We start from the raw sequence: 15,683 nt of genomic DNA on the forward strand, positions 1-15,683 counted from the left end.
TTCCCTCCACCTGCCCATACCTGCCTCTGGGTCCCCTCTCTGCTGTGTCTTCCCCTGCGGCTGGCATTGGCAGAGATGCAGATGGGGCTCTCTTAGGTGGCCACTAATTAACTCCAATTTTTTCCTATTAGAGCTCACTGGTTACTAATCACTCTCAGTAAGGCCTTGCAAACTGGTCCATGATGTGCTGCATCCCTGTGTGGTCCCTGTGCACCATTCTGAGACATCCCAGCCCCGTGCCAGGGGATGAGCCTGGGCAGCCCCAGGCAGGGCTGTGCCACAGCTTCCCCTTGGTTGTGTAGGGCTGAGCCCCTGTCCTGCCCGAGCCCCTGCCCGTTCCCTCGCCTGTCTGGGGGTGGGGGGGCTCCCCGTGGCCCCCCAGCTCTGCCCAGCCCTGTCCTAAGAACAGCCCATGCATACGGACTGGTGGAAGCCACTTTATTTACATGAAGGGATCACAAGCTCAACAAGGAAATTAGTGCCACTATTGTACCCGTAACAGCAGGATTCTGTGCTTTATTCACAGGACAAAATATCAGTACAACATTTTCCATAGATTCTGTGTCAAGCAGATACATCTCACTGTCCTCAGGGGTACACATGGCGCGCAAGTGACAAAGAGCAGCTCTGCCTGCCCAGGACAGGGCCTGGCAGGGACAGTCCCACTGCCACTGTCCAGGAGCACCCATCTGCTTTGGGACACAGAGGGATGTGCTCTGGAGCAGCCTGAGCACAGGCCGCAGGACAGGGCCATCCCCGTGGCCTGGGGACCATGTGGTGCTCAGAGCAAACAGGACCCCACAGAGGCAGCTGGGACAGGCAGTGCTGCTGGGCACTCATCCCTTAGCTTGGGGGCTGCAGCAGGACTCTGAGTCTTCCTTGTCTTGGTTCTCCGGAGCGCTGCAGACTCCTCAGGGACAGGGGAACCCCTTGCCTGCCTCTGCCCACAATTCTGGGCAGGATGGGCTGAGGGGTCCTGGCTCCAGCCCCCTTGGGCCCTCCTCAGAGAACACCGCAGCTTCCTGTCACTGCAGCTCTGCTCCTGGACACTTACTCCCACCTGAAGTCCTGCCCGACTGTTTCATAGAATTTGATGTTATAAGGTCTATAAAAGTCCCGAAGCTGCTCGATGACCTCGGGGTCTATCTGCACGTGAGTCCTGCCCTTGGACTTGCCAAGGCAGCGGGGCAAGCCGCTGCTCTCTGACTTCTTCAGGCACGGAAAGCCTTTTGTCTTGTTGAAGTAGAAGTGCTTGTCTGTGATAACCCGTTTGATGCCCAGGAAATCCTGGACTTTGCCCATCTCGCCCGCCGGGTCCGTGATCAGCCTCTCGCCGCTGACGAAGTGGATCTGGGACAGGGGGAAGTACTGGAGCCAGCTCTGCAGGTGCACGGCGTACATGCCGATGCGGATGGCGTTCCAGGAGGTGTCCACCAGCCCCAGGCTGCGGTTGCGGAAGGTCAGCCCCTCGAAGGTGGGGATGTCTGGCTTCTTGGACAGCGTCTGCGTGTAGTCCGAGATGGCGCGGGTCACCGGGTTGCGCACCACCACGATCAGCTTCGTGTCCCGGGACATGTTGAAGATGCGCCGCGGGGCCTCCTTGGTCACAAAGTAGCTGGGGGTCTTCTCCACCGTGATCTGGCTGTCAAGTGTTCGTGGCATCAGGCTCCTGCAGGCGAAGCAGAGGGTGATGGTAAGGGAGGAGCCGGGACAGGCACCGGGAGGTGGTGACGGCGCCATGGGGCTGGTGACACGTCCCCTCCCAGTGGGACCAGGCAGGCACAGACCCCTCCAGCAGCTCTGTGGAGGACCCATGGATGGCTTCCAGGTCCATCCCAGTCGCAGGGGACAGCCTGGGCAGAGGATGGGGGCACCAGCAGCCCCACACACACAGAGCAGTGTGTGTCCAGAGCCAGGACGCAGGAGTGGGATGGCTGTGCCACACCACCACCACAAGCAGCCTTGAGGAGCAATGACAGACCCCAGGGGGCTGTGCCGCTCTGCTGGTGGGAGCTGGGACAGGGATGTGGGGCTTGTGCCCACCAGGGTATCATCCACCCCACCAGGGCCTGGCCCAAGAGCTCCAAATGGGCTCCTGGGTACACACATCTGTTTCTGGCACTGGCAGCTGGGCTGCAGGCCAGGCAAGGAGCACCAGCCTGGGGGAAATGCAGCATCCCTGCAGCCCAGCTTAGCACTAATTAAATCATTTGCTTTGACATCTGAACATCCAAATCAAATAAAAACTAATGGGACGGAAAGATTTATAAATTGGTCTTGTATTACTAGAGTAAACTATCAAATCCACTGCAGTCAGATTCATGGCACTGGAGGACCCCTGGCTGGAGCAGGCAGGGAGCAGGTAGGGAATGCCTGGCTGGAGTGCACAGGGAGTTGTGGCAGCCAGGATGAGGCCAGCATCCTTCTGCTGCACCCACACCCCAGCAGTGCCCTGTGGCAGCAGCAGCTGCTGTGCTGTGGGCAGGCACAGCCCCAGTTCAGGTTGTGGAGCTGAACACAAGGCCAGCAGCAGCCAGGGAAAGCAAACACACCGTCCCTCTGTGCATCCCTGCCTGCAGCCATCCCTCTGGAGAGCCCGGGGCACTGGGTTATCCGTGCCACAAACCCAGACAGCTGCCAGGGCCACCAGGGCTCCCCAGGCCGGGCCAGGGCAGTGACCAGGACCCGGCACCTCCAGCATCCCTAAAACACAGCCCATGGCCAGCAGCTTTGGGCTGATGAAAGACCTGACTGGGAGGAGGTCCAAGAGCAGCCCAGAGCACCTGTGTGAGCAGAGGACAGAGATGAACCCGGGGCACGGAGGGGAGTGGGGGCACCTGCCCAGGGCACCATCCCACGCACCCTCATGTGCTCTTGACCAGCCTCCTAATTTGAGAGAAAACAAACTAATTAGTCAGCATAAATTAGCAGGGCTGGTTCACTGAGGTACCTGAGCATGGATGGTGCTTAATTGGCCTTTCCCAGTGCTCTGCTTCAAACCCCATAAATCCCGATTACGATTCCCATTGGTTAATGACTGTCAGGAAGCACAGGCACATGGTTCTATCTCCACATCACAAACAAGTTTCATCATAAATCAGCACAGGACAGCTCTGTAAGTGATTCACTATTACAATATATTGTGTTGGATCATAAAACTGCTGTTTCATTAATGGCTCATCCTCAAGCCTGTTAGATTTTCATTACGTGAGTTATTAGGTCCATGCATTCAAAATACAAAATTACAGGTTCTAATCTATTATGAAAAACACAAAACCTCTGCATAGTAAATTACTGAAATGAGACAAGAGTTGTTTTTTTTAAATGGACTCCCAGTGTTTGCTGCTCATGAGAAACAGAGACTGCTGAGACAACAAAACACAGCACGGGCAGATAAATAAATCACCAGTGAAGCCATGCAAGGGGGAGAGATGTCATCCAGGCATTCATTTTCCCACTAACAGCAGGATCCCCAGGGCTGCAGGAGCAGGGAAATGCATGGCAAACTTAATTACACCAGACTTTAAAATAATATTTTTGGACTTCTGCACTCACAGGGTTATTTGCATACAAATAGCATGTCACACAGCTCTAAGGCCCAGGCTGGCAGGTGTAGGTGTGAAGGTTCTTGGTGCTGGCCCGCAGTGCGTGGCCAGGGCTGAGCCAGGAGCTGCTCCTGCTGCTCCAGGGCACGTCCCTTGGCTCTGCTGATGTCCCCAGCTGGCCTTGGCACTGGCCCCTGGCATGTGCTGAGCCAGCGGTGCCAGCCTGGGGACAGTGATGCGCGAGTGACGCTGGCAGGGGGAGGATGGCTGGGGCACTCGCTGGGCACATTGCTCTGGCTGCAGGGACAGCATTAATTCCTCCCCAGTTAGAGACTGCTTTCATTAGAGCTGCCCAGTTCTTAAAGCCCCTAATTGCCACTTGATACGGGCACTGACACTCCCTTCAGCCCAGATTTAGGGGTTGCCCATGTTAGTGACACGGGGACAGGTGGGTGACAGCCCAGGGGAGCTGCTGTGCCCAGCTGTGTCCAGCTGTGCCCCCGCCACCCCAGAGGTGCTGGGCAGCAGCAGCAGAGCCTGGCCTGGCTGTGCCAGCACGAAGGCAGCGGCTTGCCCTGAAGGGGTTAACTCCTCACCAGCACCTTCCCGAGCCTGAATTATTAATTTTGTTATAATCTGCCTTTGGGCACCCTGCGGCCCCTACAACACTCCCACATTAAAGAAACATGCACTCCCTCACTGGCTGCACTGCTTTGATGTTGAACATGCCTGAAACACTCTCCCAGGGAGGAATTTGTACCAAATCTCATCAAACAATTGAAATATTGCAGATAAGAGTGAGGAGGGCAGTGCCCACTGATAATCCCATCACTGCCCTGCCCGGAGCAGCTCTGGGTCAGCCCCTGCTGTGTGCAGAGCTTGGCCTGTGGGGTCCTGGCTCCATCTGCTCAGTGGCATAGAAACAAACTGCTTAATTTGGCAAAAGCCCCGAGTGCCAGCTCCTGGGGTGAGGGCTCTGCGTCCCCCTGTGCCAGCTGATGGCCGCAGCAGAGCAGGGTGGGCTGTGAGCGGGTCTCCAGCTTGCTGTGCTGGGAGGTGAGCAGGGGAGGCACAGGAGCTGGCACTGCTCCCAGCAGGGTTGTGCTGTGCCATGCTGTGCCACGCCGTGCTGTGCCAGGCCATGCCATGCTGTGCCATGCCGTGCCATGCCGTGCCACGGGTGCACACACAGCTGACAGCACCCTCAGCTCCTGCCTGGCACCTCTGCTAAGCAGGACCGTGGGTGGCAGTGGTGGATGAAAGCTCCAGCAAAGCTGCTTCTGGTAGCTCCGGGAAGTTTGAACAAAACTGGTTAAACGTGTGAGAACCGAGGTGTGATGGAAACAAAAATCTCTGGCTGAGAGATATCCCGGGGTCAGGGGGACAGCAACGCCCTGGCTGGGGGCTGCACCACCCTGCCAAGGGCTGCGAGGGGCTGAGGGGACAGAGGGGATCCCCAGCAGCTCTGCCACGCTGGCACCCCACAGGCTGGACCAGCTGGCCAGAGCTGGGCACTGCCATGCCCAGCAGGACCCAGGGGCTGCATGCCCAGCCTGCAGGGACAGCACCGTGCCCACAGCCACAAACGCCCCCCGAGGGCCCCTGGCCCTGGCAGCAGTGGCTGAGCCCCACGGCCCCTGCCACCACCCCACTCTACTGCAGCCACGATTTAATGACGGAGCAGCTCCCTTTAATAAATGTTTATGTTCAAAGAATTTACACCAGTGCTTGCAGACAGCTAATGAGGGACATTTCCATGCATAAAAGCAGAGCGAACACAGTAATTAACTTTGTTGCTGATTCATTTTTAATCATTTAAATGCTCCAGAGATTTGCAGTGTCCTTTAAGTCAAGAGATTCTTTTCCAGAGGGCACACTGCCATTGCCCTTCACAGACACACACCTATGTGTGACTCTCACCTTCCTCAGTAATCGCTCAGCACTGGTGGAGGGTCTGGCAGAGGCCAAGGCAGCTCTGAGGGCAGCGGAGCTGGCAAGGAGCAGGAGGCAAGGGAGGGCTTCCTGCACAGCTTGCACAGAGCCCGGCTCTCAGCCCTGCTGGGGACTGCTCTCTGCTCATGGACACTGCCCGGAGGCTCCCCCTTTCCCATTTCCAAGGCAACTCCTTCCACAGGTGAAACTCCAAAACTGAATACTCGTTTTTAAAACCTCTGCCCGTGCCCCAGCTGCTGCAGCAACTCCCGAGCCAGTGACCTGTGGCAGAGCCACGGAGACCTCCCTGTGCCAGGTGAGTGCAGAACGACCAAACACAAACCCCTCCATCCCAGCAATGGCTCCTGTGGGCTCCCCATCACCCAGAGGCCCTGTGAGCAGCTCTGGCCCTGCTCCCTGTGTGCTCATCTCTGGGCACACGCTGTGGGCACAGCCTGCCCCACCATGGACACCCAGGGCCACCAGGGCCTGCCGGCCTTTTCTCACCAGCCTCCCATGGTGTGCCAGGCCACCAGCAGAATTTGGTGCTTCCAAAGCAAGGTGAGAACAAACTGCAGATTACAAGCAAGGTGAAGGAACGGAGCTGGCATACACATCTTTAACACCGAAGGTGAGGCACCCAGCATGAGCTCATCTCCAGCATCTCCCCCAGCTCCTCAGACAGGGGGGCTCTCCTGGCCCGAGTGAGGGCCCAGCAGCCCCTGGCCCAGGCCGGGCAGGTCAGCAGGAGCCGTGCAGGGGCAGCAGGGGCAGGGCAGTGCCCAGGGAGCGCTGCCCAGCACAGCTGCATGCAGCACTCTCTGCCACGGCTTCCAGGCACATTCCCCAGAGCCAGGGCACTCTCTGAAGTCAAGGAAATTTCAAAGCATCCTTGAAGCTGCTGCCTTCTTCTCTTCTCGCTAATTAACTTCACCCAAATGCACTGTCAGTAAAGCCCACAACCAAGTCCCGGGCAAAGCCTAATGGGCTCCCATTTGTGCGTGTGCCAGCCCGGCCATTAGCCGGCAGCAATTAGCAGTGGCCGGGAGCAATTAGCGTCTGCCGGCTCCGTGCTTGCCCTGCCGCAGCCCCGGGGCTCGGGGACACGGCCGGGTCCCGCAGGGTGCTCCAGCCACCCTCCTGGGGCAGCCGCAGCGCCGGGAGCACCGGAGCAGGGCAGGGCCGGGGCAGAGCCGCAGCGGCGCCGAGCTCCAGGGACCGGCGGCACAGGAGAGCCAGGCCCGGCCCAGGTGCCACCCCTGCGGTCAGGGCATTCCGGCAGGTGGCTCCGTACAGAGCCAGAGGGCTCTGCCCCGCGCCAGCACCGCCTCAGGCAGGGCTCGGCTGTGGGAGCCACGGCATGGGGGCAGCCGGGCTCAGCCCCTCTCTGCGAAAACAGCTCTGGGACGCCTGACAGGACCACTCCGGAATCCTGAGCAGGAAAACGGCACCCCGAGATGCTGCAATTAGAGCCACTGCTCAAAGTTAACGGCAGTTTAGATCACACCATCTTCCCTGTGTTCTGGAAAATATTGAAGGTTATTGGCCCACACGACTTGCAGCAGGAAAAAGCTCAATATTGAACATTTAGTGCAGAATTGGTAATGAATCGATATTCCCCAGAAGCTGCTGTTTGGTTTCAGTTGTCTTAAAACAGACCTTGCTAAAAATATCTTTCCTGTAGTGTATCTGTAGCTAATGAGGTGGATTAGAGAGTGATGGGAACTGGAAGCAGCACGGGGCTCAGGGTGTGGAGCCGGTGAGCGGCAGCCCTGGGTGCTGGTCCCACACGGGGGGAGCTGGGGCTGGCTCTGCCCAGCCTTCATCCCCCTGCACGGGGAGCTGGGGCTGCTGCGGGCCATGGCAGCAGCTGAGGCAGAGGCACCATGAGAGCAGCTGTGAACAAGCATGACATTTGGAGAGGCAAGGGCAGGCAGATGAGGAGGTGTCCCCTCCCGCTAGCTCTGCCATCTCTGCGTCAGACAAATGCCAGGGCAGGGGGAAACGTGAGAAAATGATAACCAACGTTTCTGGAGCATCAAAGGGGCTCAGTTCTCACGCTACTTGCAACCGCACCAAAGACCACCTTGGTCTCTCCACTTGGGTCCCCACTGGGGCACGAGGGAAAGACACAGCTGACTTGGCATCAGCAGCCAGGGCTCCCACAGGCAAAGTCTCTACTCACACCAGGGAGTGCCTTTACCTTTACCTTTGCCTTTCCAAGGGGTCAGTGCTCTGGGCAGCCTGCAGGGACCACCCTCCACCAGCCTGGCAGCGCCGGCTCTCCCCAGCCAGAAGCTGGAACACAGCCCCAGCCAGGCCAGGGGCAGCCCCCCACCCCGGGCTCCGGGCAGGCAGCCCCTGCAATCCCTCACAGCCCCCACATCTGCTGCCCCAGCCTCTGCTCTGTCCTTCTGGGCCATGGCCACGGGCAGGACTCTGCTCTCTGCTCCCAGGCTCTTGGCAGAGCCACAGCAGCTTATCCCACTGTGGGTTAGACCTGCTCCACATTAATTGCTCCAGTTGCAAGGAGAAAAATCAATTCCACATTTTATACTTTAGAAGCCTCTGCGCTTAAGTTTTGGCACATTTGTCAGTTTAAAAAAAATAAGGTAATAAAACCAAGGAAGTGTCATTTAATTGTTTTAGCTGAACTAATTTGCAGGCCCCGCTGCTCTGGCGTGATCTCTCTATTGATCCAGACAGAGCTGGGCCCTGGGGCAGGGCGCTGCTCACCTGGCCACGCTCCCACTGCTGCTCCAAAACCACCCTGCCACGGCCACAGGCTGCATCCCTCCTGGTCATGGACAAGTTCCTTCACATGGAGAATCCCAGATGGAACAACGGCTCAGGGTGGGAGGCTGGCTGGTCAGCTGCACGCTGCTGCAGCCCCTCAGTGCCAGTGGGAGGGGAGAGGGCACAGCTCCTGGTCAGCACCATCCCTGGGGTCCCCAGGTGCTCCTACATGCCCCAGAAGGGTCTGTCACTTCATTCAGGGCAGGCTCCGTGTCCCAAACCTCGTAAGGGGGGAGTGTCACAGGTTCAGTCCTGCACTGTCCATGAGGCTCCCAGCCCCACATTTCCCACACTGACAGCACACAGGGGAAGCACAGCCCACATCAGTCGCAGACACAGGGATGTAGGGAAGGATCCCAGCTCAGGATTTGGGGGGTTGCTTCCCAGCTAGGTGCTGAGCCCATGGAGCTCCCCTCTGAGCCAGGGGCTCAGCCAGGACCCATCTTCTGCTCCATCACCCATCCTGACACTCTGGGTGTCTTTCAGAGAGAGCACTGTCCTCACATGCCTGTGCTGCAGGGCTGCTCACAGCTGCAGGCTTTTGGGGGATGCAGGAGGGGTGACAGTGCCTGATGTTGGGAGAGGACGTGGGAATGACACAGACCTGCCAAGAGGCAAGAGCAGATCAAGAGTATTGCTGTAGCTACTCTCTGAAGAGCAGGAGGAGCAGGGCATGCTGCAGGACACCCTCAAGAGAAGGAAATAGCTCCCATGAGCTTCACCTGTGCCTGTCTTGGCTCTCCTGTCACCTGCCACCAGTACCAAAGGATCTGAACACAGGGCAGCAGCGCTGCAGGTCTCCATGCATGCCTGCACTGCCTCTCAAGGCACGAGCCCCGGCCACCAGGACCCGAGCAGAGCTGGGAGCGAGCACAACGTCACCCTGACTTCCACCTGCCTGCCACTGGGCACTGACCTGCTTCGGAACTGGGGACATCCCTGCCAGGAAAGCTCCGTCAAGATGGAGGCAGGAGAGCTTGGTGTGACCCACAGGCCGCCTCCTCTGCCACCACGGTGCCCCGACACACGGACAGAGCCCTTTCCCCTGCTCTGAGCACAGGCAGCCAGGGCCAGGCCAAGCCCCACTCTGCTTCCCGAGGCTGATGCCCAGCAGAAGTGCCGTGGCCTTGCACCAGCACCCAGCAGCGTCCCAGAGCACAGCAAGCGCCGCTCGGGGAGCAGGGGCTGAGCCCATGGGTGCCGTGACCTGCTTACAGCAGCACTGCCTCTCCCAGAGCGCCCACTGCACCTCACAAAAGCCCTCATGGAAATTAAAATCCCACCATCTCCTGCTGGAGACACACTCGCTGACCTCTGCAAATGATTAGAGATTCCAATAGATCCACAGTTACTCGAGTTCGGAGAGAGGGGATGGCAGAGGACAAGGAGTGTCCCTCTCAGGAGCCAGCGATCAAAGCCGGCAGCAGAAGGGTGCCGGGGCGCACCGAGCAGGGCGGCGGGAGGACAGTGCATTCCGTGCAGGCACTCACGCGTTTTGGAGAACCGTTCACCCAAGCAAACGTTTCCTCAGACGGGATGGAAGGGATGCCCTGGCATCGTCCCGGCTCCGGGGTGCCTATCGGCAGGGCCGGGGCTCGGGGGGCTGCCGCCGAGAGCCCCGGCGAACGGGCAGGACCGAGCCGCGACGCGCTGGGCTACAGCAAGAGGAGATTAAGGAAAACTCCCGGAGTGCGGGCGGGCGACAGCCCCCGCCGCCCGCCCGCCCGCCGGAACCGCTCCGGCCCCGCCGGCTCCATCGAGCGACCGAGGAACGCGGAGCCGAGTCCGCAACGACAGCGAGAGCGCCGGGAGAGGAGAGGGGACGGGCAGCGGGGCGGCGAGTGCCCGCGGTGCGGAGGGACGGGGATGCTCCGGGACGGGGGACGGCCAAGGGGTGCCCGGGGCGGGCGGGGGCCGGTGCCGCAGCCCCCCGCCCTCACCTGTACCACTCCAGCCCGCGGTGGTAGTTCCTGTCGAAGAAGTGGGGCTCGGTGCCCAGGGCGCGCACCTCGGGGTGCACCCGGATGAACTCCAGCACGGCGCGGGTGCCGCCCTTCTTGACGCCCACCACGATGGCCCGCGGCAGGCGCTTGGTGCTCGGGCGGGCGGGCCCCGGGGCGCTGCCGGCCGGCGGGGCGGGGGCCGCCCGCCCGCACGGCCGCGACTGCTGCAGAAGTTTCTTGGCGGCGGCGGCGCGGGCGGGCGGGCAGCGGGCGCGGGGCGCGGCGGGGCTGCCGCAGCAGCACAGGAGGCTGTAGCACAGGTACGAGCAGGACAGCGACAGCGTGAAGAGGACGAGGACCCTCCCTGCCAGCCGCCGGGACGGAGCCGGAGCCACGGCCGGGGCCCGCCCGCTCGGCGCCCTACGCGCCATGGCTCCATGGGGCCGCGCCGCCGGGCACGGCGGGCCCCGGCCCGGCGCCCCGGCCCCGGCGCGGCCGCTCCGGCATCGCCCGCGGCTACGCGGCGGCGCGGCCGGGCCGCCCGAGGGGGCCGCGCCCGCCCCGGCCCCCCTGCGCCCGCCGCCCCGCCGCGGCCATCCCCGCCATCGGGCGGCGGCGGCTCCGCGCTGCCTCCGCGGGAAGTGCCGGGGCAGCGGCGGCTGCGTCGCTATTTAAGGGGCCGCCTGACGTCAGCGCCTCCCGGAGCCCCCGCGGCCGCTCGGCGGCCGGTGCCTCCCCCGGGCCGGGCCGGGCCGGGCCGGGCCGGGCCGGGCCGGGGGTGCCGCCGCGCACAGCCCTTCCTCCCGGGACCGGGCCGCCCGCCGAGGCCCGCCCTGCCCGGCCCCGGTGCCGCTGCGCTCGTCCCGTCCCCGGTCGCGCTGTCCTGGCCGGCCCTGCCCCGCTCTGCCCCCACATCCAGCCCTGAACCGCTCGAAGCAGCGCTGTGGAGCCGGGGCAGCCGCCTCCGTCCCCGCAGCCGCGCACCCTCCGCCCGGGAGCGGGGAGCAGCGGCGGAGCGGGCTGAGCAGCCCTCGCCGGCAGCGGCAGCCGGGGCTCGGGGCTGCCGGGGTCACGGCCGGTCCCGGGATGCCCCAGCCCGGTGCCAGAGCCGCGCTGCCCCAACAATCCGGCCCCGAGGGGAGCGCGGCGGGGCCGCCCCACGGTAGCAGTCGCTTCTGTCCTCGGGAGGGCAGGAGGAGCAGCCATCGGCCGCCGCCGTGCCGCCGGTAAGTAGGAGGGAAAGCTTTAAAGTGACGCATGAATTAAATTTCACTGCCGGGCTGGGGCTGCTCAGCCCCGCCTGTCCCGGCTCCGATGCCCCACATGCAGGCTGAGCCGGGAAGCCCACCGGCTGCGGCAGACTCTGAATGCGGACTGCTCCATCCCCATCCCCGGCTCCCCTTTTCTTTCCTTTCCCCTTGCGCCCCGACATCCCAGGCTTCCGCTTGGCTGCTCCTGCTGAGCCAAAGGGCTGCGTGCGGCACCGCTTAGACATTAGCAGCCATCGCTCCTGCTTTCTCAGCACTAGAAGCTTGATCGGCTGCAGAAAAGTACTTGTCTTGTTCCTTGGGAAGAAGGATGATGACAGGGAGAGACAGGCAAGAAGTGCCAGCCCGACACAAACGAGGATGCCGCAGGCTCCTGGCTGCCAGTCCAGGGCAGGGACCAGGTTCCCTCCTGTGCAACACCCAGAACTCGGTGCAGACCTGAGAAACAATGGAAAAAAATGAAAAGCAGTGCTGCCTGCAGCCTCTCACCTGGCTGGGGTGGGAGCGTGGCACTGCTCCTCCCTGGGAGCAGGAATGGAGTTTCCAGGAAGACATGTCCTGTTGCCTCAGGAGAGCCCTGGATCTAGAGGATGGGCTGAGTCCTTGTGGAGACAAACCTCATCCTCCTCAGTGACCCACGGGTGTTTCTTTTTGGGACACTGGGTACAGTGTGCCCTGGTCTGTGTGGCAGCAGGTTGTGGCAGGCAGGGCTGAGCCCCAGCCCCTCTGTGTGGCTCAAAGCAGGGGGATGGAGCCAGGGGCACAGCACCAGCCCCTGGGCAATCCCTGACTGATGTGAATGCACCCAGGGCTGGTTCTCCCCCTCTCACATGCTGCACCAGAGCCAGCACAGGGCTGGGCAGGGCCCTGGCACTGACAGAGCCTACAGGACCTCAGCCTGGGCCACTGCCCTGCCTGGGCAGCAACAGCAAGGGTGGAGCTACCTGAGGGGCCAGGCATTGGCAGGCTCTGTTTTCTACGGAGGAAAGTATCTGTCACTTAGTTCCTCTCCATGACAAACTGCCAAATCTGTGGAAAAGTTGCTTTTTCCGTTTTAGATCACCACCTCCATGTGGTGATCCAGCCTCGGCAGCAGACACATTGCCTAAGCATGAACATTAGAGGCGTCTGGATAAATAAAGCTGCTGCGGATGCCTCAACACCTCCACGTTTCTCTACTTGCAAGGGAGGAATGTTTTGTAAAGACGACAATTTTGCTTCCAGTCTTTGTATCTGTGCAGGGCACGTCTTTTCCATGACATGTTTGCTGTTTACGCCCCACTCCACATAAACAACAGCTTTCTGGTGCCATCAGCACGCTCCCGGCCCTGCTGCCTGTGCTAACAGAGCCCTGGGAGCCAGCCCCCAGTGGGATCCCCAGAGTGGGGTGCCAGGCTCTGGCATTGCAGGGGGAAAGAGCCCACTGGATCACTGCAGAAGATACCCCCTCCTCAGCCAGTGCCTTGCAGCATGGGGCCTGGAGGAAGAGCTGGAAACATCCTGCCTCCTTCTGCCCCCTCACCTGGTCCTTTGTGGAGCTGCTGCTGCATCCTGCTCCCAGCCTGATACCATCCTCTCCTTCATCTTCTCTTCCCCACCTCCCTTTGCCACTTTTCAGAGTCCCACCAGTGCTCCCTCTCCTCCCCATCCCTCTTGGGTCCCTGGCTCTGTTCCCAAGCAGATCTTTCCCATCTTGCCTCCTTCATCACTCCCAAGCTCTCCAATCTCTGGCTGTACATTTACCAAAGCAGCTAGGGACCCCAGTGCCTTGTCTGACACTAACCCTGAAGGACCCCAGCATCCTGTCCCTCCCAGGCCACCTGCAGCTCCTCGATGCTGCTTTGCCCAGGGCAGTTTCTCCAGTATGGCTCCTGCAGCCTCTCCTGCTCAGAGCAGCGCTTGGCTCATGGGACTGTGGGGCTGTGGCCAAACAGCGCTCATGACAGACACCACAGAAGGGGTTTGGGGCCTGTCTTCAGGCCTCAGGCCAGCCCCTTTGCCTTGTTTCCCCTCTGAGAGACTGATCTCACCATAGCATGAACTGACAGCAGCAGGAACCACTGCTGGGGGCTCACAGCTCTGTGTTTTCCAGGGAGGACCTGGTCCAGGGCTCATCCCAAGCACAGACAGCTGCCAGGCAGGCAGAGAGAAAAGCTCCCTACAAAGTGTAGGGATCAGGAGATTATTACAGAAATACACAAAGTTTGTGCCAGGATCACATTAAACCTAAAAGAATAGGGAAGCAATAAAGTGCACACTAGAAAGAACAAATATGATTAAAAGTGGTGTCCTGCCCAAGTTATGTCTCTGTGTTGAAGGCAGAACAGAACAAGTTTAGAATTTATTTCCAGAGCCAAAGAAATTGCTCAGTGCCCAAGTGTCACTGTTAGTCCAGTTTTCTGCATCTAATATTGATGTCATTAAGAACCTTTTGGTTCTGGGCTGACAAACTGCCACCTACCCTTGTGTTGGGAATCAGGGGCTGAGCACTGCACGTGCAGGGACAGGGAGATCCTCAGCGCTGCGGGGCAGCCAGAGCTGAGCTGCTGCAGCCCCGTGGCCCTGATAAGGTCCTGAAACAGACTCCAGGCCTGTTGCTCAAGTGCCTCCCTGTTCTTCTTGTCCTGGCAGGAAACTTGGAGCTGCTAAAAGGACATTTTGGCATTTTGGAGTTGGGCAGTGGAGCAGAGGGATGCATTGAGCCAGATCCATGGGCAGCTGTGAGGGGCCAGGAGGATGCAGGGATGGGGATCGGGGCTGATGGCGCTCAGAGACTTGCTGCACATCCCCAGGATACTGTGGACACTGTGGGGGCACAGGCCAGCAGGACTCAGCCATTCCCAAGCACTGCAAGCACACTGGGACTGCATCCTCGCTCCCAGAGTCTCCAGGATCACCGTGGCACCGTCAGCCCTCAGCACTCACCGGTGACTCACTGGCACCACTCACACCATCTGAGTGGTGCCCTCCCTGGGTGGGAGCCACGGGCTCGGTGCTGCAGAGGGTGGGGGTTCAGTCCCAGCTACTGGCACTCAGCTGCCCCGGCCCCTGAGCTGCTCCTGGGGGCTGCTCCTGGCTGGCACAGCCCCTCGGCTCCGTCACAGCCCTCCCAGCGCTGGCTGGCACATCTCCCAGCTCTGCACTTCGGGGTCTCCTAAGGCCAGGGGAGTCTCAAAGTGCCCGTCAGACAGCAGGATGGAAGTGCAGGCTGTGGAGCTGCCTTCAATTGGGTCTGAACTCCTGTTAAGCCTCATTAATCAGTTGTAAATGCACTGTATTCTCAATAAGGTCAGAAACAATAAATTTAATTTTGACTCTGACTCAAGCTACTTTGGTCCTAATTCTGAGCCTCCTGCCCAGCCGGAGCAGCCAGCCCTGGCTGTGCTGCACAAACTCATTTGATTCTGAAATGCATTTTTAAGCAGGATGGAGTGGTGCTTAAAAGCTAAATGGCTTCCCCCCGGCTGTAATCACTGCTAAGAGTCCTGGAATGAAAGGGATAAAGTCTGGGGGCGGGGGGAGGTTTTAATCTCACTGAGTAGATTACAGATTACTGCAATTTAATCCTTACATATCTGTCACTGACGCTGCAAAGACCATAACCGAGGTGGGCACGGGTGTGCCGCCCCCTCCCAGCTCTGCCCCTCATGCTGCCCACCATGCCACGGCCACTGCTGCTCCTGCTGGGGTGAGGTCCAGCGGGCACTGACCCCGGTGCTGCCTTCTGACAGTGAGGATGCCGGGGGGGGCCTGGCCCTCTGTCCCAGCCGTGACCACCTGGGCAGGGAGGGCAGCAGCTGTGGGCCTGCAGGCTGAATCTATGGCACTGGGCACCTGCTGGCCGTGCGGGGCTGGGAATGCACCAGAACCTGAAGGAAAGGAGGGAAGGGCTCTGGGAGGAGGCAGTGCAGGCAGGCGAGGGTGACCCACAGGTTCCCTGTGTCCTGTTGCCCAGGGAGGGTGGCTGGATCCTCCCTCTCCCCATGAGCATCCCTCCTGCCCCAAAGGAGCCAGAGCCGCCTCCCTGGTGCCAGGGGCTCCAGGCGGCTGTTCTGGGTCTGTCAGCGCAGGCACGGTGTGAACAGCACAGAAATGATGCAGTGGCAGGGTTCATCTGTGTGCTGCGGCAGGCGGGGACCCTGTAACCATCTCTGCTCTCATCACACACCAGCACGGAGCTCTCCCGGCTCTCCGCAGCG

The 15,683-nt window shown here is 60.5% G+C and overlaps 1 protein-coding gene and 1 long non-coding RNA gene across 2 annotated transcripts; one reads left to right on the plus strand and one right to left on the minus strand.

The window, feature by feature from the left end:
* Positions 1 to 424: 424 nt before the first annotated feature.
* On the minus strand, positions 425 to 10,657 carry HS3ST2 (heparan sulfate-glucosamine 3-sulfotransferase 2). The gene is made up of 2 exons (XM_066561008.1): positions 10,214 to 10,657; positions 425 to 1,669 (listed from the first exon to the last, which is right to left on the minus strand). The coding sequence occupies exons 1-2, from the start codon at positions 10,645 to 10,647 to the stop codon at positions 1,051 to 1,053; spliced, it is 1,053 nt and encodes a 350-aa protein (XP_066417105.1). The 5' UTR covers positions 10,648 to 10,657; the 3' UTR covers positions 425 to 1,050.
* Positions 10,658 to 11,025: 368 nt separating this feature from the next.
* Positions 11,026 to 14,804, plus strand: LOC136563556 (uncharacterized). The gene is made up of 2 exons (XR_010784634.1): positions 11,026 to 11,442; positions 14,116 to 14,804. It is a non-coding gene; the product is annotated as an uncharacterized lncRNA (long non-coding RNA).
* Positions 14,805 to 15,683: the final 879 nt, after the last annotated feature.

Source organism: Molothrus aeneus, chromosome 16 (assembly GCF_037042795.1).
Source record: "Molothrus aeneus isolate 106 chromosome 16, BPBGC_Maene_1.0, whole genome shotgun sequence".
Taxonomy (NCBI): domain Eukaryota; kingdom Metazoa; phylum Chordata; class Aves; order Passeriformes; family Icteridae; genus Molothrus; species Molothrus aeneus.

Excerpts from the sequence above, each read along its gene's own strand:
- HS3ST2 (XM_066561008.1), bottom strand. The coding sequence starts at position 10,647 with ATGGCGCGTAGGGCGCCGAGCGGGCGGGCCCCGGCCGTGGCTCCGGCT. Across the intron at positions 1,670-10,213 it reads CGCGGGCTGGAGTGGTACAG|GAGCCTGATGCCACGAACAC; the intron begins GTGAGGGCGGGG and ends CTTCGCCTGCAG.